Source organism: Ruditapes philippinarum, unplaced genomic scaffold, assembly GCF_026571515.1.
Source record: "Ruditapes philippinarum isolate M1 unplaced genomic scaffold, ASM2657151v2 ctg3259_1_1_1_1, whole genome shotgun sequence".
Taxonomy (NCBI): Eukaryota; Metazoa; Mollusca; class Bivalvia; order Venerida; family Veneridae; genus Ruditapes; species Ruditapes philippinarum.
Genome location: NW_026867373.1, coordinates 145,138 through 172,092, shown reverse-complemented (window position 1 = coordinate 172,092; position 26,955 = coordinate 145,138). Strand labels below are relative to the sequence as shown.

The following is a 26,955-nucleotide window of genomic DNA, read 5'->3' as shown; positions in this document are numbered from 1 at the left end:
TACACAATGGGCCTTTTCCAATTGGCAGCCATTTTTATTATTATCGTTCAGAAAAACAGAAGAAAAGAAAAAGTAACAGATAACATAATTATATATCTGCAACTTATTATACAGATTTCCGACAAGGTCACGCATATTAAAACCAATTATACTTTTTTCACTTTTACAGTAGTTGTAAAAACTGAAAATGTAAATTGGAACTATAAAATAATGTTTAAAATTCATGGACATGCAGTTGTGTAGGCAAGGTCAAAAAGGAATAACCTGAATTTTCTTTAAAATAGAAACATTATTTAACCAAAAAAAAAAAGACAATCATAGAAATTGTTTAAAAAAAGAATTTCAGAAATTTGTATTTGAATTAAATTATTCAAAGCATAATAAAAATTACTTAAATTTTGAAAAAAATTTACAAAAGTCATTAAAATCATACATTTTATGCCTTTTTTTATTTTTGAAAAAAATATGCTCAAATGATTTGATATAAAATATTAACAACAACACTCAATATTTTTTTAGTAATTAAGGCTTATACATTTTACTGAAAGCAGGTAAAATGTTTATAACAGTCTTCAGGTAACCTACAGATAAGCATTAAACATAATACATGTAATGATGTAATTATCAGGCTTTTTTTCACAGGTTGAGGAAGCAGCTCTGCCCTTAATTTTGGGGGAAAATTCAACGGAATATTTGCAACATTTGCAAAAAGGGGAAGAAAAAATTCAATTTTGGGGAAAAACTGCATGATTTTAAAGAATTTTTCTTTGGGGAAGCAGCCCTATAGCAGCCCCTGCTATAGAAGGGGGAAAAAACCTGCCCATGTATTCCTATGACAAACATAATGTATGTGCTGTACCCCTGTGGTCTTTTTTACAACCTCAGCCCTCAAATAAAACTCTTATACAGGAAGTTCTCTAAGAAATTCTACAATAAATATAAGTGTGCTGCCCCATTTTCATATTATCTTGCAAATCTGTGTGCGTGCCCCTGTTAACAGACAAACAAATCTATCACCTTAACCAAGAAATTTAAAATATAATTTGGTATGCATCTTAAGTGTGCAATGTAAAACATAATGTCAATATTTACTAGTGGAGTGAAACGCAAACAAACATATCAGAAATTTGACCCCTGTCAACAAAGGTTATCATACAATTTTGCATATTTTTAAAGTAATCTGTTTGCACGAGGACAAAGTGATCCTACACCAAATATTAGATTCTTGCGTAGTTATGATTCTTCATAAAGTGAATGTTTAAATTATTTTTTTATGTATTTTTTTTTGTTGTTGTTCATTAGGCACAGAAGTGGAAGTAAGAATTCTGACAGCTTAGGTTAAGAACTAACCTTTGACTTTTACTAGTGAAAGATTTTTACTGATCAAATGTCTTTAGGTCTGTTTGTTCTTCTATTAAGATACTAAAGGTGTATCTATCACTAATTTTTTTCTGTCACACATTATGTGTCTGCTGAACAGTTACCCACGAGAGCTAGCTATGCCAATCTGTACCTATATAGACAGTGTTTTACTGTACAGAACAGAAATCACTGAATACTTCAATTATGTTCATTCTACAATATTATATTTGTTGCTCCTGGGTCATTTAAAAATATAAACTGTTACACACTTCTAATGTTGACACTGCTTAATTAATATCCCCTCCTCCTCCCCTCCCCGTCCAAACATTCCAAAATTTCCGGATTTGATGCACAGTACAGTTATTCAAATTAATCATAGATCATTATTTTTTACAAGTTTAATCAGTTTTTTAAAAATTTGGACACTAAATTCTTTAAAATTTCCTCAAATATATGCAAAGTATTTTAATAAGTCAATGAAAGAGTATAGGTTATCATAATACCCTCCCTGTGAATTAATGTTTTATACATTATATTAATGCATTTCCTCAAGTTTTGTGCTGAATATATAACAGCATAAAACTAAATATAACTTCTGCCTCGCTCAATCACATTCACAAAGTCTCTGAATCAATTAACAAAAATATCTAACATTTTAACTAAGAAACAAATCAGTAAATTGAAGAAATGATAGATTTTAAATTTATTCATCTGCCAGCAACATGCAGACAGGGTTTCAATAAATCTTTACATCTCATGCCATACTCAACTGTCATAAACTGAAATTCACATCGCCTATTTTTTTATCAGAACATGCAGACTGACTTACAGCTTCTTGGTTGTTGTTGTTTTTTTATTCAGTCTGCAGAAATTTCATACAAGGACAATAGCGTTATTTTTTCCCCCCGAGACAAATTAATCACACAATCACATTATGCCAGTTTCGCATATTCAAAGTCGCTACAAAATCCCCTAAAGTGATAGGCCAGAATGTAACGACCCGGTAATAATTACGTAACGTTTGCCGCCAAGATCAATACTCTTCCTGTGCTGAAAACAGAAACGGCCCCTAGCAACAGTCTCGCGACTAGAGAATGTTAGTGTCATTCATGTGTCCATGTTAATATCGTTACGAGGGAACAACCTGCCACGAGAATCTGTTTTATTCCCTATCAGAAGAGAATATCCCTCGACAAATATGCAATGAAGAAATACTGTTATTTCCATTTGCAACTTAAACAACATGTGTCATAGATTAAATTGACTTGGTTTTTTGTTCTAATAATCTTTAACAAAAGATGAAGATAAGAGTGTTTTTAGCTGTTCTATTAATATACTTACCCTATACAGAATGCCATGATGTCTTTCATGTAGCTATTAGATGCTGGAATTAAGTTATATATGAACCCGACAAGTTTTACTTTTCAATACGTCACTTTAATATGCAGACATTTAGTTGAAAAGAAATACATAAACCTACTCGAGTCAGCATCTTTTTTTAAAGCATATGATTTACATTATCAAGTCTTATCATTTCAAGGTCACTTTTTAGGGCCATAACAAAAAAGTTTGTTTCTGGTTTGCATAAAACTTCTAGCTGTTAATTACTGGGCTTTATTTGCTCATTCATCTTAATATTAGGGTCAATATCGTCACTTTAGTGCAGAAATGGGTTAACTTCTTATATAATTTAAAAGGAATTAACCTGTTACTGTATTTAGGTGAGGATCTGTCCTAGATTTCATGCAGTCATCACCTATCATTCCCGTTTTTAAAAGAAGACCAAAAACATATATAACATTGATAGGCCTTATATGAAATTAAACAAAGAATGACCTTGACAACTTTTTGTAATTTCACATAAATCATTTTAATAATTTGATGCTTTTAACACGTATTCCACATATTTTTTGCTTTGAACGTTATTAATATTACAATATTATCTGTTAAATTATTCTAATTTTATAAAATGATTATTTTAGAAATTGATGAGATATTTTGAGAGGGTTTTTATTTTCATTTTTTAAAAAGAAAATTAACACTAGCATTTTTCTGTTCTGTTTACGACTTTGGGAATCGTTAAACAAAAATAAATATCATTTAAACTTTACTAGCTTTAATCTCAAATATTTCAAGCAATTTAAGTTTATAAAAGCTTTTATTTCTATTCCACTCTTAATATTATTGATATCAATTTAAACATGAAAGCTTGCAATGAGTGTTTTTCATAAATTTAACAAGACATAATCTAAAATCACCCTAAATTTTACATAAAATTAATATTTCGCAAATGGCTTCAAGTTTTCAAATTATGAAATATTACAAGTGGCAGCTAGCTAGTGGGGCTTGGAAATGGGGTTGGAAGATTACTGGATGGAGAGGAGGGATCATTATAAAATTTTCATTCATCTCTAGGGGGAGGGGACAGCTTCTATAGACATAAAAGAAATGTTCATGGAACCAAAAAATCCATCTCAGAATACTTAATCATGGTAATGAAAAACGTTTTTCTTTAATAGTGTTTTTCAAATGAATAAATCCAACAATCATGCAGATAAAATTTCAACCCAAACCTTAACCAAGTCTTATGCCTCTACTCCTTAACAATACAGTAAAACTGCCCAATTATTCTTTAGAATCGGTCAGTCAAACTAATAAATAATATTTCTCCTCTCCTTTTAAAATCCCATTTCTACATTTTCCCAATCATTTCTTTTATTTATCGTCTTCATGGACTGCATATATTTGATAAAACCCTTAAACTGGAGATAATGTTCAAGTGTCCCATAATGCACTACCAGGGTACCTTATGATAACCCCCTGACATAAATACTCCCTATCATAATATACAAGATAAACAATGACACACTCAGACAGACCCCTTATGCTCTATAATAATTTATATACCAAGTCTGTAATTTATGAGTCTTTCAACATTTCTTGCAGCTTTATATGAAAATGTGCATATGCATAATTCAAAGGAAATTTTTTTAAATTTCATTTTTAATTTTTTTTTCTTTTCTTAATAAATGAGGTCAAAAAATGGAAAATTCTAAGGAAAAAAAATCAGGCTTCAAAGATCGAGTTAATTTCATGAAAATGTCTTAATGCAAAAGAGCAAAATGTGAAAAGGTAAGGTAAAAAAGCATGTATGATGCATTACAAAACAGTATTATTAGTGGCCGTTTAACAGTGTAGATGACATGCTGTCAGCCCGTCTGCTAACAGTGATCATAAGTTTGAACCTTTCTACCATTTCTAATACAACCATATTCATGAATAATAATTTCAATCAGTCTGTGTGTCGAAGTAGGAATACAGATACTTATGTCAGAATAGAAACAGAGATACTCTGGAACTGGGAAAATGTGGGTTTTCCCCACTAAACTTTGTTGTACAAAGGAGTTACAAGGGAAATACCCATATCCGCTCAGTTCTGGATAACATCCATTTCAATTTTGCGTGTATTATTGTTTCACCACTGTATCACAATTTTCTGTTCAGAACGAATTGCTTTATTTAAACTTGCTTAAGTTTGACACCCTTTTGTATATTTCTGCGAATCTTAGATAAATATATAATACTCAAGGTAACACACAGGGATAGGAGGGAAAAAAAAATGTTTTGTAACTGGCTCCAAACAAAAGCTACAAACAAAAGCTACGAATGTAAAATTGTGAACATTGAAAGCAACCGATAATACAAAGAAAATCAGATAATATAAAAACTAAAATCTAGGTCAGACAACTATTTCAGGATAATAGCGTAAAAACCTTTTTTTTACCACTTCATACGATATGTGAGAATTGGGCCTCGTAAACTTAATTTCAAATATCAGCATTTTATATCTATTTAAATAGCAGATATAGATGTAGGCCATAGCTGTTTGAAGGCAATGAAATATTATACATAAAACAGAAATAAACAATTTGTTTCTATAGCCATTCATGCACTCCAATCTAATTTCTATTTTTCAATTGTATCTAAGATTTTAACACCTTAAATTTTTACAAATGTTATAGAATCTAAACGCAAATATTGCCCTGAAACATGCAATTTTCCCAACGCACCAGTGACTTTCAAAAGCAGATGGTATCCCTTCCTTTTTTTACAATGAAAATGATACAATTTTTACTTTTCGGCCAGAGCTTTAATTAGCTATGCTTTTTGCATTGAATAAATTATTTTCCAGAACACAAAATTACCATTTTAATGAGATCGTAAAAAGTATTCTCGGAAAATTTATGACTCTTATCGCAATGTTTAATTTTTCCTCACCACATCATTCTCTAAACATAAAATTTGGGATTTAATTTCACCAGTTCATAAAGATAAACAGTTGTTTCATTTTTTTTATTATTTATTTTTTAAATTGCATTTTGAGACTTTCCCTTTCAAATGATAAAAAAAATCAATTACTGCTTCAATTACCATACTTCATTCTTTACTGTTTGAAACAATTTTATTAATCAGACATAGAAATATTAACACAATAGATTAATGGAGGAGTATCATTCTTAATGAACTTTTAGTGTGACCAGTCTGGCAATGAACTATTTACAAAACGTCAAGCCCAATGCAAGAACGATTCTGATTCCAACATTATAAAGGACTTTGGTGCGACACAACCAGGGGTTATACCTTAAAATAATAAGCATTATAAATTTTCATCTCACTGTAAATTTAAAACAAAATTTAAATTATGAAAGTATTATTACCTCTGTCATTTTGTTAAAGTTCAAAGTAGGACGACAATCTCTACGTCTTCTACGTCCCGACTTTCTGTCATAAAAAGATGGTTGTGACCGACATCGTGGAATTCTGTATCGGTGATGCGGTGAGGACGGCACAGAACTGTTTGTGCCGTGAACATTACCAGTTGATCCGGTGTGCGTCACACCCGAACATGAGATCTTGTCCTCAACTGAAAGACTTCGGTTTCTAAACTCTTGGATATGGTGGGCTTTATAATTTAAAGAATAGTCCGCATAGGGGTCACTTGTAAAAGGACTAATAGCTCCATCACTATACACTGAGTTCGGGCGTGGCACAGGGGACTCAGGTGGAGTCAGAAAGTCTTCTGGGGTAATATGCCCAGTTTCCATGTGCCTCTGTACAGAAGGCGCCAAACTAGAAAATTCATAATTCCTACAATCCGATGGTGACCATCGCACAGTACGAACATCCCACTTGCCATCAAGTCCTGCTCTTGAAGAGTTTCTCATTGTCATGGCAACAGGCTTCCACAGCCCTGATCCCTGAGGTTGCCATGTTGACTTTGCTGGGGGTACACTTATCTCCGTTTCCTGTGGTACTGAGATTGAACGACAATGTCGTTTTTTAGGTCTATCTGACACAACTTGGTTATTCAAAACACTACTATCACACAAAGAACAAAGATGCATTTGTTTTTTATGAGAACACATTATTTTAGTCACAGCGGAGCTTTTTGGCATCTGTGGTGCTGTAAATTCTCCCGTTTTGCTCTTTGCACCGGAATCCGAACCAAGCGACACTGTGAACAACTTCTTCCCTGAAAAATAAACCGAAAACTAATGTTTTTCTCCTGATATTCTCCAACACTTTATAAACAAGGTCAAGAACTCTGTCGAGTCACATTTTCATCTTAGTTCATAAACCTTTCTTAAAGTACAAGCAATTTCACTACACTAGTGCACGATTATGTTAAATAACATGCTATCAAATAGTTTTCCAAATTCCCTCAATACAACTTTTATTGAATGTAAAAGCATGCACTAAAAGGTTGTTAGGTTGTTTAGAATGCACAAAACATTTTCCCCTCATAATGAAAGCAAATTTCACATAATAAAATATCATTTGAGTCATTTAGGCTGGTCTGAAAAAATTAATATTGTCAAATTAAAACAAGATCCAAATTTCTATAAAGTCTTGTTCCAACTTTTTATGCTAAGGTAAATACTGTAAGATGTTTAAAGCTCTTATATTATATCCTCTCAATTTGCATAATGCACAAATTTGTACAGATCATCCATATTTTTGATACTGTCAACGGTCAGTGAGTTCTTAATAAAAATTCATCAAACAAAATGTTTATAAGTGCAAAACAAAACCAGACATTGTAAGGCTTACAATAAAAGCATTGTCAGAAATTTTATTCAAACTTTACGAAAAATAACTACTGAAGTTTGTTTTACATTATTAATTATCAAAATAGCACACAGAAATGAATTAGAATATGACCTTTAAAGCAATTAACTCATGTTCTGTCTCATAAGCTATCAAGTCATTCTGCAAGGTTTTTTGAAGGCAATTAAGTCATTCAGCAAGTACATGTAGGTATCATAGGCAATTAAGTCAGTCTGCAAGGTCTCATAGGCAATTAAGATAATCAGCTAGATCTCATAGGCAATTAAGTCAGTCTGCAAGGTCTCATAGGCAATTAAGATAATCAGCTAGATCTCATAGGCAATGAAGTCATTCTGCATGGTCTCATAGGCAATTAAAGTCATTCTGCTAGGTATCATAGGCAATTAAGTAATTCTGCTAGGTCTCATAGCAATAAAATCATTCTGCTAGGTATCATAGGCAATAAAGTTATTCTGCTAGGTCTCATAGGCAATTTAGGCATTCTGCTAGGTCTCATAGGCAACTAAGTCATTCTGCATGGTCTCATAGGCAACTTAGTTATTCTGTTAGGTCTCCTCTGCAAATAAGATATTCTGTTATCATAGGTAATTAAGATGTTCCATAAGATAAAAGTTAAGATATAAAGAAATGGGATAACTGATAACTTACCTCCAGCTCCAAGCTTAGCCTGTGCCGACTCGCTGAGCTTAAACCCGGCTTCATGATTGATCTGAAATAATAATGGGAACCAGCTCTTAAAAATAATACTCATTTGTTTAAATATGAATGTAAAAAAAGCTAATGCAGTTTATGTGATCCATTTTTTATATGTGCTGGGGTTATTTCGGGAACATGTTAGGGACTTGAACCCATTACCCCTGGGTTCAATGGCAGACACCTTAACCACTACAACACTGATTCTCGTTGAACTTGATACTGTTTATTGATAATATTTAAGAATTTCAAGATAAAAATTCTTTCAGGCGAATGCTTCTATATAAATGTATTTCGCAATACCCGTCACAAAAAGGAAAAAAAATCAATCTGTTGTTATCGGGCAAATGCTACATAAATCACATTTATGAAAACAATACCGTTGACTTGAGTGTAATTAGCCACATTAAGACACGTAGCTTATATTCAAACATTTGTTTTAACTTTAAATACTTTATACTTAACAAAAGAAAAGAAGAAAAAAAATCTGTTCTTATCTAAAATATTTAAGATGACAATCAACGTGGTACCGTTTTTGGCTAGTGGTCGACCAAAACTTTACAAACTTGGCACGGATTGAAAAAAAAAAGATTCACGCCAGCTTAAATGCTTAATATAGTTTATTATCCTATATACTCTTGTCAAGTCAGCTGGCACAAATTTAATAAGATTAATACATACAATGGCAACCATTCAATGTGTACACGTACGTATTTTGATATGTTTGAAAGGCACTACGGTACATAGTGACCCTTTAAGTTAAATATTACTTTCAAGAAAAAAAAAAAACTATTCACAACATATTTTGTCGCATCAAATTTTATGTAAAAATTTAATCTCACAGTATTGTTAGTGACCTATGTTTAAAACTAGGAAAGTTTCCTTCACCCTCAACAAATGAACTTCCTTTTGACACATTTTTTTAAAATGAAAAATCATTCAAATATAGAATAATGTATACACATCTTTAGTACTAGCACCACATCAGATTGTTTGTTTTGTTTGTTTCATTTTACGTTTTTTCCCAAACAGTATTTCAGTCATATAGGCGGACCACATCAGAATCGGACAGGGTATGACAAAGAAATTGATATTACCCCTTACACCTCATTACAATGATAGGGAGGAAAATTTACACAAGACAAATTGGCTACCAAAATTTACTTAATGCATCAGAAAGAAGTGCCAGCTCAGAAGAGTAAAACTGCAGCAAATCTAACCTTTGACCCCCATGTATGTCATTGACCTTTAATATAATAACCAAGTGATTCCTGCCTGTTACAGTAGTAAGAGAATAATTTTAGACCTCCCAATTGCCACGGCTATACCCAAACAGACTTTGACAACACAATTGCACTTGATGTAACATATGCCATTGTGACAGCTTTATGTCGGGGCTCTTCCAAGCATTCCTAACAAAAACGAACCTTGTGGAAAAACTTCAACAGCAGAGGAATTCCTACAATGCTGATTAGGTTCACTTAAACATTATTCTGTTTGATTACTTTTAGAGAACGTGCAAAACTGCAGAAAATTGCCTTCAGCTTCATCCAGCATTTGTCTTAATTCCCAGCCACAATTGCATAACAAAATTCTTTTTTGCACAACATTAGCTTAAATGAAAGAAAGACAAAAAATGAAAAGGAAAAAAAAATATTTAAAAGCCAAGCTCTTATGCATTTTTCATTAGGATGTCACACAAAAAGTACCCTGCTTTTTATAAATTCAAATGGATTTTCCTTTCGGAACTCCACTACAGAAATTTAGTACTTGGAGACCTGCAAAATCACCTTCAAAACGAAATTCTAACAGAAATTATAATTAAGTTGTATAGCAGAGAGAAAACTAGAGAGAATTAGCTTCAATTAAGAGAGGATGCTTATATACATTCACAGTATGACACTGCATTTTAACTCATTCATCTGGTCTGAATCCCCTGATATATATATATATTTTTTTTTTTGTTGGTCGCATTTACGGTTATAATTATGGCGAACTTGGAGCGTTCGTTTCTGGCTGAGGAATGCCTGAAGTGCACCTCTGTGCATTATTTTTGGCACAAGCAACTACCCAAGTAGAACCATGTACATTGTGTAACCATGTACATTGTGTAAGCTAGGTTAATACTAAACTTCCTCAAATCAAAGAATACAAAAACCAAGTGGCGAGATTAGAACCCGCAGCAGTGAGGGCAAGTGGTTTAAAGTCAAAGACCTTATAAACTACACTGCCACATAAGCTCCTACTAGTCTTATAGTCTCAGGTTTGAATCATCTAATTAATTCAGGTTTCATTCTACCAATAATTCACATTTGAATCCTGATATTTCATGTTTAAAATGCCCTTATTATCTCAATTTCACTTTTGAATCTCTGATTTATTTAAGTTTTTAAAATTGAATCACCCCTTTTTGAATCTCAAGACACGTTATGTTTAAATAGTCTGATAATTTCATGTTTGAATTCCCCAATTGTTTCGAGAATGAATCATGTTGGGTGGGAGGGGGCACCCAGGGTCCAACTTTGAGGCAGGGTAAGTGTATTTCCATAATTTAACTCGGGGGGGGGGGGGGGGGGGGTTTAAATGTCATAAGTGCTAAGTTTGTACTATACCTGTTATCATGAAATTTTGCAGCTATTGCTAATGTTACGAATCAATGAGCAGGTAAAAACAATACCATAAAAGACGTCATACCTAAACATTTCAGCAATATCCATTTACAGATTAAATTTCTGCTATCAGTTACAATGGTGCAACTATTTTACAGGAGCTATCACTGTTACTGTCAGTATCCCCTGTTTGTTAGGTCTCAATTTCACATCAAGCTGCATGCAGTCAATCATAAAAACAATAGATGACCTAGCTCTTGGACAATTTGGTCAAATGGATTTGCTAGAAGTGATTTCAATTTAAGTCAGTTAGTGGCGGCATGGCAAAGTTGTTTACGCATCAGACTAGTAATATAGTGATCGCTAGCCGCATGGGTTCAAACTCTGTCAGGAGCAAGTCGTTGTGTCCTTGAGCAAGATCAAACTTTACATACATTGCTCAGTAATGGTTGGTTACAAGAAAGGATTTGAAAGTGTGTCTGTATGCTTATAGCCTCTGACACAATCGACACAATCGAACTAAAATAAATTCTGTATAATCCAATTAAAGTCAGACATGACTTTTTTGTGTTTACGATTTTCTATTTTTCATATATTAGCCACCGTGTAGATAAAGACATATTTAAACTTATTGAACAGACTCAATATAACCAAGTCTGTAAATTTCATATTCTTTTTCATGAACAATCAATATAAATGAGTCTGTAATTCTTTTATCATTTTTCATGAACAGACTTTCAATATAACTGAGGCTATGAATATCACCTAGTAATATTTGAGCTGCGTCATGACAAAACCAACATAGTGCGTTTGCGACCAGCATGGATCCAGACCAGCCTGCGCATCCGCGCAGTCTGATCAGGATCCATGCTGTTCGCTGTTAGTTTCTCCACTTGTAATAGAGTTGGTAAGCGAACAGCATGGATCCTGACCAGACTGCGCGGATGCACAGGCTGGTCTGGATCCATGCTGGTTGCAAACCCATTATGTTGGTTTTGTCATGGCGCGGCTCATTTTACTTTTTTTAATGTTCTGGAGATATCCTCGTCTTTCTAGATTTGTTTAAAAAGTTTGTACTCGGTGAGTAAATTTTTTCTTTATTGTATGCCCACTGGTGACATAATCGGTTAAATTATACCACCGATAGAATTGTAGTTTCTATATAACACCTCTTTTATGACTTTAATGAGCATAATTACTCATTTGTATAATTAACAAAAACCTTTGGGGGGAACATTATATCTTGTAAGTGTAAAGTTTCATACAGCTCAATTATTGTACTACACCTATTCAACGATAATATGACAATATTTTGCGTACAAAAAAAAAAAAACACATAAAGAAAACAAAGGACTTTAAATAAACTGCGTATACACAGATACATTAGTTATATATATTATATACAATACAAAAGTCACAAAAGAAAACGATATTGATTACATGTATAACTTAATATCTGTATTGTAAAAGAAGTGACAAAAATATCGAAAGAGACAGTTTCTAGTAATCATTATGTACAAGGAAAATTATACTTCATTATTAATCATTCAGAAAATGTTAAAATCGCGTCAAACAAATCAACCCACGCGCATGAATTTGTAATATCATTTAAACAAATAGCTGATAATTTTAACATATTGAGCATTCAGGGGAACAATGATGTAACTGTCTGTTATATGGTCCTTGTGTTGCGACACTGTAGTGATACTTTGGTAATTATAAAGATGTTTAAAAGAAGAAGGCGACATGATTCAAATTACATTTTATGAAAAATTTAAAATAATTTCTATTTTCTTCAAATGTTGTGAAGTGTGTAATTAAAGTGGATAAACCTAGCCTAAAATGCTAGAAAGCAACTACAGTGTAACTTCCGAAAACCGAACACCCATGGGACTTGTCAAAAAGTTCGGATTTCAGAGGTTTCCGGAATTCAGAGGTTTATGAAAATGTTGACAAGACTAAGCCACTTAATATCACTAAATGTCAAGGAAGATGTGGCCATTACTGTAATATCATATATAATAGTCTTTTAATCAAGATAAAGATGTGAATGAAAAGAATACATTTTTATCTTACACCTGCAAATGCTTTTGAATTTCTATCAGTTTGTAGAAATGTTGTTAATTGCATAAACTTACATATCGTCCGATGCTAGTTAATTAATTATTACATCAAATGCAATAAAATCCCTAAAGACGTTTGATACATACATTGTCCCAACTAATTTTGATTTAATCCGCTAATAAACACTTTAAATTAACTGACCGCAGTAAATTACTTTGATTACCCGCATCACTTCAAACATACCATTTCACAGTTTGTGATTTTAACGCGTGTCAAATTACACGATCACCGCTAATTAGTAAACAATCGATAGGGAGATTAAATCTTCCTGCAGGGTAAACATTCTCGATTTACAATGTATTTCACACCTTTGGACATTTCCGGTTTTCGGAGGTAAAATTGCATTGATTTGACTCTAATTTTACGAAAATATCGTCCGGAATTCAGAATTTAGAAGTTCCGGAATTCAGAAGTAATATATTAATAGAAAATAGAAGAGAAAAAATTGGGACCAAAAAAATTGTTCGGTTTTTAGAAGTTTCCGGATTTCAGAAGTTCCGGAATTCGGAAGTTACACTGTATCCGCAGAAATTTCCCAAAACTTGCAAAATAATATTTTGTAGAAACAGCTCTTATATTTTAAGCAATGGGGTAAAAATATGGGAACAAAACTGCTGTTTAACCTGTTACGCAACTACCACCAGTCCTGTGTTAAGGACCTGTTATAAATGACTAGTTTTACCCATAGCATTTTTCTATATATATTATATATTTTTTTAAATCTATATACATAAGGTGACCAGCCCTGTTTTTGACACGACCAGGCTATTTTATAGTCATCCAATCTGCGTAGTTATGGGACCACAATGTGAGATGAACAACAATACAAGAGGGCCATGATGGCCCTGAGGTCGCTCACCTGTATATAGCCCCCCCCCCCCCCCCCCCGGGCCAATTTTTACCCAAGGGCTTTTATTTGAACAGACTTGGTAGACACCCATAAGAAGATGTTTCATGCTAAACATCTAAGTTCTAGCTCATTGGGTTTTTTAAAAGAAGATTTTTTAAGTTTTTACTATACACATATAGTTAAAAACAATGACACCCCTGGGGCAGGGCCAGTTTTGACCCCCGGGCTTTTATTTGAACAAACTTTGTAGATATTTAGTTAAAGATGTTTCATGTATTATATCTAAACTCAAGCTATTTGGGTTTTTTCAAAGAAGATTTTTAAGTTTTTGCTATACACATATAAGGAAAATCAATGACCCCCGGGGCGGGGCCAGTTTTGACCCCAGGGCTTTTATTTGAACATACTTGGTAGACACCCATTAGAACATGTTTCATGCTAAATATCTTAGCTCTAGCTCTTTGAGTTCTTTAAAAAGAAGATTTTTTAAGTTTTTTACTATATGCATATAGGGAAATCAATGACCCCCTGGGGCGGGGCCAATTTTGACCCCAGGGCTTTTATTTGAACAAACTTGGTAGACACTCATTAGAAGATGTTTCATGCTAAATATCTAAGCTCTAGCTCTTTGGGTTCTTTAAAAGAAGATTTTTTAAATTTTTACTATATGCATATAGGGAAAATCTATGACCCCCTGGGACGGGGCCAATTTTGACCCCAGGGCTTTTATTTGAACAAACTTGGTAGACATTCACTAGAAGATGTTTCATGCCAAATATCTAAGCTCTAGCTCTTACGGTTCTTTAAAAGAAGATTTTTTAAGTTTTTACTATATGCATATAGGGAAAATCAATGACCCCCGGGGCGGGGCCAATTTTGACCCCAGGGCTTTTATTTGAACAAACTTGGTAGACACTCACTAGCAGATATTTCATGTCTAATATCTTAGCTCTAGCTCTTTGGGTTCTATAAAAGAAGATTTTTTAAGGTTTTACTATATGCATATAGGGAAAATCTATGACCCCCTGGGGCAGGGCCAATTTTGACCTCAGGGCTTTTATTTGAACAAACTTGGTAGACACTCATTAGAAGATGTTTCATGCTAAATATCTTAGCTCTAGCTCTTTGGGTTCTTTAAAAGAAGATTTTTTAAGTTTTTACTATATGCATATAGGGAAAATCAATGACCCCCTGGGGCGGGGCCAATTTTGACCCCCAGGGCTTTTATTTGAACAAACTTGGTAGACATTCACTAGAAGATGTTTCATGCCAAATATCTAAGCTCTAGCTTTTACAGTTCTTTAAAAGAAGAAGATTTTTTAAGTTTTTACTATATGCATATAGGGAAAATCAAATGACCCCCGGGCCGGGGCCAATTTTGACCCCAGGGCTTTTATTTGAACAAACTTGGTAGACACTCACTAGAAGATGTTTCATGCCAAATATCTAAGCTCTAGCTCTTTGGGTTCTTTAAAAGAAGATTTTTTAAGTTTTTACTATATGCATATAGGGAAAATCAATGACCCCTGGGGCGGGGCCAATTTTGACCCTAGGGCTTTTATTTGAACAAACTTGGTAGACACTCATTAGAAGATGTTTCATGCCAAATATCTAAGCTCTAGCTCTTACGGTTCTTTAAAAGAAGATATTTAAAGATTTTTCTTTCGGTTGCCATGGCAACCAGAGTTCTGCATGAAATGGAATTCTTTGAACAATCTTGATAGAGCTTCATACAAAGAGTATTCCTGCCAAGTTTCATTAACATTGGCCTTGCAGTATCATAGAAGATGTCCTTAGAATATTTAAAATGTGGACGGACGACAGACGACGGACGCCATTTGGTTGGCCATCCTAAAAGCTCACCTGCACTTTGTGCAAGGTGAGCTAAAAATGTTGACAAAATTCTCCGCATTAACAATATTTGCACACTTGCATACTGTAAATTCTGTAAAAGTTAATATTTATACATTTCTTTACGCTCTTTATATATTTTACTTTTAAGTCGGGCTTTTGAAAATTTGTTTACAAATGTGGAGGCGTGCAGCTTTAAACATCATGCAGAAATGCGTCATCGGCTACAAACAGCAAGACAAGTGCAGACTGCAAGATTGTAAACAGACTTTTCATTAACACCCACTGAATGTATTTTTCAAGGCAATTTATTCTCTGTAAATATTGTTTCCCCACCCACTTTTTATCCCATCCACAATTCTGAAATTAACTTATTCTGCTAAATATTCTGGGATCACCTATTTTTAGTTCAAGGGGATTTTTGTATTTAAGAAATTAAAATCAATCCGAGCTTATAAAAATATATATTAGGAGCAGGCAGTACATCTACACTGTGATGCTGCCAGATCTGGCTATAAACTGGTGACATCTGGTGACATATGCCTGTCATTACCACACTGCAGAGTTATTATGTCACTGACTTTATTACCAGCACATGCTTTAATTCTTCTACCAAAAGTATCAGCCTACTGCCATACCACATAAAATTTGCTTCAATATGTAACCAAGAATTTTGAAAAAGTATGTTGATTCAATATAGACAATTTTCCAGCTAAATCAACCACAGTTTAAGTTTTTTATGTCATAAGAGCTTAATATGAATTTTGTTCAAAATTCAATTGATCAAATATATTTATTTATCAAAATATATTTATCAGGAAAGATTTGAATAACAACTTAGTGGCCTTGCCAAAGTTTCATATCTGATTATGCGGTAAGTAACTCCTTTTCCCTTAACCTGATGGAACAGGAAGTTATTAGCCTTTGCCACCAGTATAGAGCCAAGGCAGCTTGCACATCCATGCAGTATAACCAGGCTCTATACTGTTGACAAGTCATCAAATTTAAAATTTTGAATTTACTATATATTTAACTAGATTTTCTTAAAATTTACACTGGCCCGAACTAATTTCACTGGCCATGGGCCACCGGGCCAGTGCTAAATTCAATGACTGTGTGGATTGCTCAAGTTTTATATTTCCATACTAAAATCCTCAAAATTGTGAGTAGACTGTAATGTAAAGTAGGGCAAAATAAACCCATTATTACACAAATTCATGAATAGGCTAGGATATAACAGAGGTGCCAGGTTAATACAATCAGCACTAGTGGAGCCCTTACCAGTTTTATATTGGGCGTTGCCGTCGGCCCCTCCTCAAGGCTTTGCTTCTGTAGTTTGTTGGTGAGGAGGTTCACGTCCAGGGCCAGCATCATCGCTGGTTACCGTGGTAACTCCCTATCGCTATGGTTACTTCATCATGAGATCAAATGAACCAATCCAATATACTGTTCTATACCCACACCTGAAAGTATAATAATCAATCCTTTTTTAGAAAGTAAATTCAATGAAACAGAAAATATTTTTTCTATATTTTTGTTTCAGTTTCGAATCAAAACCTTTTTTTAAACAAGTGAACATTGAAATCGAGAGCAATGTGTTAGCATGTGGTGTAATGAATTGCACTAGTTCCTCTTTGCTAGTGAAAGGCAATTTCATCATAAAACATGGACTTTAACAGATGCTTGAATGCATATTTAAAGTGAACAAGGCAAATAACCTTATCAATAAACAGTGAACAAGGCATATAATCTATCAATAAACAGTGAACAAGGCAAATAACTACAATATATAACAGTGAAAAATGCAATTAACCTATCATTAATCAGTGAACAAAGCATTTAACTATATCATCAAAACAGTGAACAAGACAAATAACCTTATCATTAAACAGTGAACAAGGCAAATAACCTTTTCATTAAACAGTGACCAAGGCAAATGATATATATTAATAAACAGTGAACAAGGCAATTAACCTATTATTTAACAGTGAACAAGACAAATAACACATCAACTAGAACTGTGTCCAAAGGACACGGATGCCCCCACTGACAACATATATATGGTATATAGTGAAAAAATCAACAAAGGGCCATAATTCTGTTAAATTTGGTCGCAGCAAAAATTCCTTCCTTTACTACCATCTACACATTAAGGTTGTTCATCCCTGGAAGTTTAAGCAAAATCTGCAATCCGGTTTAAGAGGAGTTGCGTTCACAAAATTTCTATATGGTATATAGTGAAAAAATCAACAAAGGGCCATAATTCTGTTAAATTTGGTCACAGCAAAATTCCTTCCTTTACTATCATCTACACATTAGGGTTGTTCATCCCTGGAAGTTTAAGCAAAATCTGCCATCCGGTTTAAGAGGAGTTGCGTTAACAAAATTTCTATATGGTATATAGTGAAAAAATCAACAAAGGGCCATAATTCTGTTAAATTTGGTCACAGCAAAAATTCCTTCCTTTACTACCATCTTCACATTAGGGTTGTTCATCCCTGGAAGTTTAAGCAAAATCTGCCATCCGGTTTAAGAGGAGTTGCGTTCACAAAATTTTTACATGGTATATAGTGAAAAAATCAACAAAGGGCCATAATTCTGTTAAATTTGGTCGCAGCAAAAATTCCTTCCTTTACTACCATCTACACATTAAGGTTGTTCATCCCTGGAAGTTTAAGCAAAATCTGCCATCCGGTTTAAGAGGAGTTGCGTTCACAAGATTTCGGGACGTACGGACAGACGGACGGATGGACGGACGGACAGACGTACGGACGGACAGACGGACGGACAAGTGCAACGCTATATGCTCCCACTCTGTGGGGGCATAATAAACAGTGAACAAGGCAATGTACTTATCATTTAACAATGAACAAAACAACTAACACACCAATGAACAGTGAACAAGACAAATAAATTAACCTATCAATTAACAGTGAACAAGGCAATTAACATATTATTTAACAGTGAACAAGACGAATAACACATCAATAAACAGTGAACAAGGCAATGTACTTATCATTTAACAATGAACAAGACAACTAACACACCAATGAACAGTGGACAAGACAAATAAATTAACCTATCAATTATCAGTGAACAAGACAATTAACATATCAATAAACAGCACACAGGGCAAATAACATAATATCATCAAATAGTGACCAATGCAAATAAACTATCATTTAATGGTGAGGCAAATAAATTATCAGTCATTAACCAAAATTTAAGTGATTAAAACCCTGCTGCATCATTATCAATTTACTATAATGTTAAAATAACAATCAAGTGTAATAACTTCCTTAATGATAAATAAATTTATCGAAGTAATAAGATATAACTATATCAGTATTGTAGATTTTCAACATTTACACACACTCATTTAGGTTTTAAAAGGGGCATTCGTAGCCGAGTGGTTAAGGTCGTTGACTTCAAACCACTTGCCCCTCACCGCTGTGGGTTCGAATCCCAACAGAGACTTTGGATTCTTTCATGTAAGAAAGCTATCCAGCTAGCTTACGGAACGTTGGTGGTTCCACTCAGGTGCTCGTTCCTGCCTGAAATAATGCACGGAAGGGCACCTGAGGTCTTCCTCCACCAGTAAAGCTGGAACCTCGCGATATGACCTATACTGTGTTGATGTGACGTAAACAATCCCCATCCAGATATAGTCATTTCTGTCATAGGTAGATTTTGACATTCCGGGACCTCAAAATTTTCATTATGAATTAGGAAAATATATGCTCCCTTAAATTTGACAATTTAGTTAGCAATATCATTTATCATGGGCCAAGGGAAGCAATATCATTGACTTAGTATCCAAGGAATATATATCATTTAGTATCCAGGGAAGAAATCTTTTCATCAATGGTCCCCTAGGGGAGCATAGTATATTGATTTAGAGTCCAGGGAAGCAATATCATAGGTATCATTATTCAATACTTTTGTTGAAGAGCCAAGGGAAGCAATTTTCTATAAAGTCTAAGGAAGTAGTGTCTTTGACTTACTGTCCACAGAATAGCAAATCTTGATAACTAGAGGGAAAAGAAGGCAGGAAGCAATATCATTGATTTAATGTCCAAGAAATCAATGTTTTTGTTAAAGAGCCAAGAGAAGCAATTTTAAGTTATGTCTAAGGAAGAAGTGTCTTTGATTTACTGTCCACAGAATAGCAAAATCTTGATAACTACAGGGAAAAGAAGGCAGATTAAGTGTCCAGGGAAGTAATATCATAGATTTAGTGTCAAAGGAATCAATGTTTTTGTTAAAGAGACAAGGGAAGCAATTTTAAGTTATGTCTAAGGAAGAAGTGTCTTTGATTTACTTTCAACAGAATAGCAAAATCTTGGTAACTAAAGGGAAAAGAAGGCAGATTAAGTGTCCAGGGAAGCAATATGATAGATTTAGTGTCCAAGGAATCAATGTTTTTGTTAAAGAGACAAGGGAAGCAATTTTAAGTTATGTCTAAGGAAGTAGTGTCTTGTCTAAGGAAGTAGTGTCTTTGATTTACTGTCCAGAGAATAGCAAAATCTTGATAACTATAGGGAAAAGATTTAGGCAGATTTAATGTCCAGGGAAGCAATATCTATCTTTCACTAAACATAAGGAATCAATTTCCATGCTATTAATGACATCTTATTTTCGGTGGAACAATTGGCAGCAATAACTATTATCATTCTATAAAGTACATGTAACACCTGTTTAAAAACAACAAGAACACACTGAGGTTAAAATATTACCATTTTTATCATGGAACATGGAAGAAATGATATCATTCTGTAAAAATAACCCACCTGTTGTATAAAATTGCTCTGATTTTAAGACAGAAAGGGTTTATAATTTAAAGGCTGCAGGTTTTACAGTACTGTTAACATAAATGAGCCGCGTCACGACAAAACCAACATAGTGCGTTTGCGACCAGCATGGATCCAGACCAGCCTGCGCATCCGCGCAGTCTGATCAGGATCCATGCTGTTCGCTTACCAATTCTATTACAAGAAGAGAAACTGATAGCGAACAGCATGGATCCTGATCAGACTGCGAGGATGCGCAGGCTGGTCTGGATCCATGCTGGTCGCAAACGCACTATGTTGGTTTTGTCGTGACGCGGCTCAAATCTAATCTCATTCAGTTTGATATGACCGGCTAGCAGTGTATCTTTATTTGCTTAATTGATTACATGTTGGTATCTTGTTTCCCTTCTGGTTATTGTAGATTATTATTACTTCATTGGTCAATACTGAAATCAATATCGTGATATTCCAGCTTACTTTGGTAAAATTTATCAACATTATACCGAGTCCTATATCATTTTGTTAAGATTGCATATACTTATTATAGCTCTTTTGTAAATAAACCTCGAAGCTGGAAGCTTAATTGAACCTGCTTCATTAGTCTGCCTCCTGGAAACAGGGCTCGGCTCGCTCAAGTGCCGATAGCCATTTTACCCATTTTATATAAATCTTAACAATTTGACTAAAGAAATTATAAAATCACACTTTTATGTGGCTAAAAGATATTTCAACCTGGGTGAACACTGTGGAAGTAAATAGTACTGGTGTAATATGAGAAAATTTTGGTATTGATCCAGTCAGGGCTTAAAACCATTGTCCCTGGTTAGTCAGGGCTCGAACCCATTGCGCCTGGTTAGTCTGGGCTCAAACCCATTGTCCCTGGTTAGTCAGGGCTCAAACCCATTGTCCCTGGTTAGTCAGGGCTCAAACCCATTGTCCCTGGTTAGTCAGGGCTCAAACCCATTGTCCCTGGTTAGTCAGGGCTCAAACCCATTGTCCCTAGTTAGTCAGGGCTCAAACCCATTGCCCCTGGTTAGTCAGGGCTTGAACCCATTGTCCCTGGTTATAGAGGCACGCCTTAAAATGGCTAAGACTTAAATCCCGTATTTTGCCACTGTGTATGATATTAGTACACTGGTATTTCTATTTTCTCGACAATAATTGCTTTCTCGTAAAAAATATCAACACAAGATTTTGAATTTTTAAAGGTTTTCAAAAAAATTTTTTTTACCAAATAACTTGTCAATATTGAAGAAAAATTTACTTAGGTACTGCGATTTTGAACTGTCTCACAGTTTAGTAGTGAAGAAAACTCAATTTTGGTTACGAAAAGGGTACATGCGTGACACTGAAGAACAAAAACCCATCATACTTCCTAAAGTGAATAAGTACTCAAGTACTTCAAATATTATAATTGATAAAACGGAGTACCATAAAATATTGAGTTTAGTCCAAGTTCAAGGTTGTGCATGCTAGCCTGGCTTTATACTGAAAGTAAAAACATGTCATAATTCACGCCCCCCCTGGGATTAATGGTTTTTAAAAGGCCCTTTAAACAAAAATTCTTAAACCGAATGGGGAAACAAAATTTTTTTTTATTTTGGGAGGGTTTAAAGGGGTTTTCAAAAACCCTTTATCTTTGTCAACTTACCCCATTTGGAGCATGTTTTATAACCCTTATTTTTTTTTGTATAAACCCAAGTTTTAAAATATTAAACTCTTTTATAAACCACTTGACATCCCCGGGCTAGCTAAAATTTGTAGAGAAAGGGAGCATAATTTTTAATTGTACAAGAAACAGAAACGGGGTTTGCAGGGTTTTGGGGCCCTGCTGGGTGGGAAAAGGGGGAAATTTTTCAGTGACAATTTCAAACCTGACTTTTTTTTATAAATGCCTTTTTTTTCCCTTTTTTATCCAACTTCGGCAGAAAATTGCATAGAGACACGTTCAGTATTTACTAGCAACACTCTCAATACCCTTAATTAAAGGTACCCCTGCTGAACCCTCGAGAGTAAGAAAAAAACTTTGTCACATGAGCAACATTCTCATTTGTGCCATGTTGGATGACCTTTTCCTATATTCTAACCCTACAAAATATTTTCATGTTTCAGAATTGGTTCCCCAACATTAAAGATTGAATGTTTTGCCTCACAGTGGTTTTCATAGAAAGTTCATTTTCATTTTTTTGCTATGCTTCTTATATAGCAAGTTAAATCAAATTTATTAGTTTAAGTTATTAATAGCCACTTTGATCTGCTAGGTGTTGTTTTTTTCTTTTGATTATTTGTTTTTTTTTTTGGTTTTTTTTTAATTAATTCATTTTTTTTAATTATCTATTAAATATAAAAAAAAATTATTTATTTTTACAGAATTTTATCAATTATTACAGTAGGTAATTATCAAAATCAAGTTATGTTATGATTTAATGTAAATTAATAATGTACTTAGTTTGAGGGAGAAAAAAACCATGTGTTAAAACCCCCACTCCAAAAAAATAAAACTTGAAAGTTAGTAATATCAAATTACAATTGGGTGTCATTCAATTCTTTATAGTATGTGTTCAAAAATTTGTTTGTAAATGCTAAAATATTCAAAAGAACAAAACATTTTTTTACCTGCTATCATTTAATCCACAGATTTCTAGTAAATGTCCAAATAAGCAGTACAATTAAATAACTATTCAATTAATATGTTGAAAAAGGTACAATACAAAGGTACGTTAAAAAACCACCTATTATTCCAAATAACCGACAAAAAAACATGTCCCACATGCTTTTGCAACTATCATGCTCGATGTATATAGTATATATTAGCCGAACAAATTTCTTGTGTCATTACTGCAGTGAAATATTGGCAAATATCGTCCTCGATATAATCTCCCTACATCCAGGCATTAAACTAATAAATCCTGCGTGTAAACACTAGTGTATTACACCGCTTTTGCACTAATGCTTTAAATTTTTTTATCATTTTTACTATAGTACTATTGAGATAATTCAATACCGTGTTAAATCCAACAATATTTCAATGGTACATAAGTCATTATTTTGTAATTTAAACATAGCAAAGTCAGTCAAACGCCACAATTTGGCAAACAGAAATATGTTTGTATAGAGCTATTTAAATTATTGATCTCCCAATTGAAGAGGTGACCTCAGATAAAATCTAAATATGGCATGTCACCAAAAAAAAATAAAAAAATCCAAATAAATAAAACTAGTAAATATCTAAAATAGCTTTTAGCTAATGTGCTTTTCCTGTATGAAGCTATATGCATGGTGACATGTCTTTCTATGATGACAATATTATAATCTCTATATAAGGCCTAGAATAAAATATTGTTTGTTTCCCCTCCTACTACCTACCCACAAAATCACAGCTACCTAAAAATTTCCTGACAAAAAAATTTATTTTTTTTATTACTTAACATGGGAGCAGAAGGTCAATGAGAATGATCACATCTAATATATTTGTCTCAATCATGTTTTCTTAATTGTAAATATACAACTGGGAAATAATGAATAAAACTGAAAATATGGTTCTTATAATTATTTTAAACAGATATACTGAAACAGATTCTAAACATTTACAATTTCTTTTGACTCCATATAATTTTGATAGAAAAAAAAATATTTTGGATAAAAAAAAATATTTTATCAAACCTACCTACCCTATCCAAACTGGCATGGGTCACGGGAGGGGAAACAAAGATAATTTTATGGCACGCCTAATATAATATGTATTATACAGTATAAACTTAAAATATATAATGAAGCTTACACTGTGACTGCACAGGTTTTATATATTTATTGTGTCCATATAATTCATTTCTACAAATACAAAGACAGCCAGGACTCAGGCATAGTGGTAATAAGGTGTATGGCACTCAACCTAGGTTTGATCATGTGTCCTAATTTAAAACAATCCTAAAAGGTGTCTGCCTCTCAACCCAGAGATCATGGGTTTTAGCCCAGTACTTGGGTCATGACCATGTTTCTTCGTATGACACCAGTACTGGTTGGTTCCAGGAAGCGGAATCGAAAGTGATTAATATAAGTTGCATGAACTTGTTTCGCAATCAAGCTTAAATAAATATGTTTAAACCAATTTAAAACACAAGTACTGGTACTTTCCAGGAAGCAGACTGGAGAATGTTGCAAATTAGCTGCATGTACTGGCGGAAGACATCAGGTGCCTTTCTGTGCACCATTAATCAGTTCAGGCCCGAGTTGGCACCCAAGTTTAAAGACTATTCTCACTGTACAACCCCTTGAAATGAACTACCACAATTAAAAATAAACAAAGTCTTGACAGATAGTTTCAATTAAACATAAGAAAATATAATCTTCTGAATTACATTCAAACAAAAATTTGGAATGACATTGCATTTAATTATCCAATCGATTTTAACCATCCAACCTCTTTTTATACTGAATTCTGAATAATACGTATGCCAATAGCACGAGTACTATAATTGTCCCATTCATAATTTAATGATTCATAACACTTAAGACAATGAGGAAAACTGCAAACTAAACATAATATACGATACTTAGTATTATTAATACTGTACATGACGAACATGATCATCTTAGATCTAATAAACAAAGGTTACACCCATAAACAAAATAAAACAATACATGTGGCATTTGGCCATCTAAATATACCTTCCTCGTCTCAAGTGCCCATAAAAAATAATAAATCTTCAAAGAAAAAATATCATGACATGAAATGTATTTTTCAAGTACCCTTTATCACTGTAATGTATTACAAGTGTTGGTAACACAGTGCATGCCACAAATTTAGGAAGCTATATAGTGTATAGTGTATGTCTCGGATGTCTGGCATATTTATGCATTTTAGCTGATCATATATATATACAGTCAATTGACTTGATATATTTACGATTCAATGTTTACTAAACCCACTTCATATTTTTTATCATAATGGAAGACACATTTTTCTACTTTATAGTTCAATTCTTAAGCATTTATAACTATAGTACTTGACCACTCAAAATCAGTCTCAGCATAGGTGCTACTGTTATATGTACCTAAAGTATCTTAATTTAAACCAAAGAACTCATATAGCATCAAAAGTGAACAAAGCATCAAAAGTGAAAATAAGTGAGCTGACTAAGAATTGTAACTCAGCCACCCTATTTCTGACAATTAGCGTGGAATTTTAAATGATCTAACCCCCTGCATTAAAGAACAACCTTACATTGACAGTCTATAAGATTAAATTCCCATTCAAAGTTTGACATAATCTCTGCTAATCTGGCACAAAAATAGCCCAAGGTATTGACTCATCAGAGCTAAGACAGACAGGAACTGATTTCCCCTACCCACCCTCGCTAATATAGCGACAACAACTGCGTGGATCGTAACATAAACATTGGACAGTTCCAGATTAAAAGCACACGCATAGTAAATTTGATTTTTTCTTCCAAAGATTTGACCTTTCTTTCGATTTTTCTAGCTATTATTTGACCTTTCTTTCGATTTTTCTAGCTATTATTTGACCTTTCTTTCGATTTTTCTAGCTATTATTGGACCTCTCTTTCGATTTTTCTAGCTATTATTTGACCTCTCTTTTGATTTTTCTAGCTATTATTTGACCTTTCTTTCGATTTTTCTAGCTATTATTTGACCTTTCTTTCGTTTTTCTACCGGAGTATGATTTTTCTTTATCATAAGGGTTAAGTCACTGTACAATATAGAGCACGCTTTTCTTTTTCTAACTTTCACCTCACCTTTATGTACCATCCACACCAGAACCCTTGAACCACGCCCAAGCCAATTCACATCAAATTAGCAATATTTACAAAATAGCCCATTTGAAAAATGTTATTGAAAAAAAAAACCTATACATCTTATGTACACAAAAAATCTAATACTATATATTTGTAGATGATATCACCTTAAATACATTTAGTAAAATCTATTTCTGTTGCTATTATAGCCTTTCATACAAACTCGTAAATTTAAATTTACCCTAAATTAAAAAACCCCATTTTACCGAAGTTTAAACGGTAAAAAGTTTTTTATATCTCTCTTTGGATAAGAAACCCAATTATTTATTTCCATTGAATGAATTTGAATAAAGGTTTTGTTTGTTCTTAGGTTATGACTTAAAATCCAATTTTAAATCTTTAAAAGACCAAAAAAAAATTTTGGTTTTAGAATTCATTTTAACAAAATTTTATAAAAACTTGGGCAAACTTGTTTTTTTAAGAGTATCTATGTAAAAGTTTAAGCGCATTTTCGCAAAATAATTTCAGTACGTATATTACATGCCATTACCCTCAATACTACACTTGTATCTTAAATGGACTTGTCTATCTTTTAATCTGGACAAAACCAGTCATCATTTTCAGTGAAAATTTTAAAATATGTACCTATACTTAATAGTGAACAGTATAGATAGACAATGACCAGACTGCATGCCACATGATCGTGGTCTGCACTGGACGTTGGTCAGCACCGGTAGCATGAGTGGAGCAACTGGAGGGTCATAATGCCTAATTATCTTCATTGTTATACA

The 26,955-nt window shown here is 33.5% G+C and overlaps 1 protein-coding gene across 1 annotated transcript in view; it reads right to left on the bottom strand.

Moving 5' to 3' along the window:
- Nucleotides 1-23,423, bottom strand: part of LOC132735849 (protein FAM53A-like) — a 29,368-nt gene extending 5,945 nt beyond the window's left edge. Inside the window, exons 1-4 of the mRNA XM_060722864.1 lie at nt 23,025-23,423; nt 16,900-17,081; nt 8,140-8,200; nt 6,081-6,895 (exon numbers count right to left, since the gene is read on the bottom strand). Coding sequence (XP_060578847.1) covers nt 6,081-6,895; nt 8,140-8,200; nt 16,900-16,992 — 969 coding nt within the window. The 5' untranslated portion in view covers nt 16,993-17,081; nt 23,025-23,423. The remainder of the gene's footprint in view (nt 1-6,080; nt 6,896-8,139; nt 8,201-16,899; nt 17,082-23,024) is intronic.
- Nucleotides 23,424-26,955: the final 3,532 nt, after the last annotated feature.